The sequence below is a fragment of the Herpailurus yagouaroundi genome, unplaced genomic scaffold, assembly GCF_014898765.1.
Source record: "Herpailurus yagouaroundi ecotype Mexico unplaced genomic scaffold, PumYag 55375, whole genome shotgun sequence".
Classification (NCBI taxonomy): Eukaryota; Metazoa; Chordata; class Mammalia; order Carnivora; family Felidae; genus Herpailurus; species Herpailurus yagouaroundi.
This window is the reverse complement of record NW_024413932.1, coordinates 1,654-2,682: the sequence shown is the minus strand read 5'-3', so window position 1 is coordinate 2,682 and position 1,029 is coordinate 1,654. Positions and strand designations below refer to the sequence as shown.

General features: G+C 47.2%; 1 protein-coding gene across 1 annotated transcript; it reads left to right on the top strand.

Moving 5' to 3' along the window:
• Positions 1–6: 6 nt before the first annotated feature.
• Positions 7–605, top strand: LOC121024087 (complement C3-like). Its single transcript, XM_040466401.1, has 2 exons — positions 7–46; positions 152–605. The coding sequence occupies exon 2, from the start codon at positions 248–250 to the stop codon at positions 533–535; it is 288 nt and encodes a 95-aa protein (XP_040322335.1). The 5' UTR covers positions 7–46; positions 152–247; the 3' UTR covers positions 536–605.
• Positions 606–1,029: the final 424 nt, after the last annotated feature.

Sequence of the window (1,029 nt, the reverse complement as noted above, 5' to 3'; positions counted from 1 at the left end):
GATCCGAGCCGTGCTCTACAATTACCAGGATGTTGGGGAGCTCAAGGTGGGTTCCCGGGGGGGTGGGGGCAGAGGTATGATGGAGAGCTTGGATGGTTGGGGGAGGTGGCTGTGGCACCTGCCCCCCTGACTGATACTCTCTCTCTGGCAGGTGCGGGTGGAATTGATCTACAACCCAGCCTTCTGCAGCCTGGCCACCGCCAAGAAGCGCTACCAGCAGATTCTGAACATCCCAGCCAAGTCCTCAATGGCTGTGCCTTTTGTTGTCGTGCCTCTGAAGGTCGGTCTACATGAGGTGGAGGTCAAGGCTGCGGTCTACAATCGTTTCATCATGGATGGTGTCAAGAAGCCCTTGAAGGTCGTGGTGAGTCCTTGGGGCACCTGCAGTCCCTTGTCCTTTGGGAGAGGCTCCTGTCTCCCCATGCTGTCAACCCAGGTTGGAGACACTGACTCTGAGACACCAAGAGTGTCCAGTGTCCAGCTTAGGATGCTTGGGAGTCCTGCAAGTTCGGAAGCAAGGCCAGGATTAGGGTGAGTAAGTGCGAAACACTTACATTTTCACTCTTTCCTAGTGATGAACATTCTCAAATATAATAGGAGATCAAGTCTTCAATAAAAAGAAAGCCTCATATCATCTTTCCTTAATATTTTCAAGCAAAATGTGAGATCATAAGAGCAACAGTGTTTTAATGCAATATTGTAAGGAATCAAAATTAATGCCAAAAAATCCATGATACACAAAAGATCAAAATTTTTTTTGAACTTTTTTTTTAATATATGAAATTTATTGTCAAATTGGTTTCCATACAACACCCAGTGCTCATCCCAAAAGGTGCCCTCCTCAATACCCATCACCCACCCTCTCCTCCCTCCCACCCCCATCAACCCTCAGTTTGTTCTCAGTTTTGTTTTTTTAATTTTTCTTTTTTTCAACGTTTATTTATTTTTGGGACAGAGAGAGACAGAGCATGAACGGGCGAGGGGCAGAGAGAGAGGGAGACACAGAATCTGAAACAGGCTCCAGGCTCT

Coding starts and splice junctions, on each gene's coding strand:
- LOC121024087 (XM_040466401.1), top strand. CDS start 248: ATGGCTGTGCCTTTTGTTGTCGTGCCTCTGAAGGTCGGTCTACATGAG.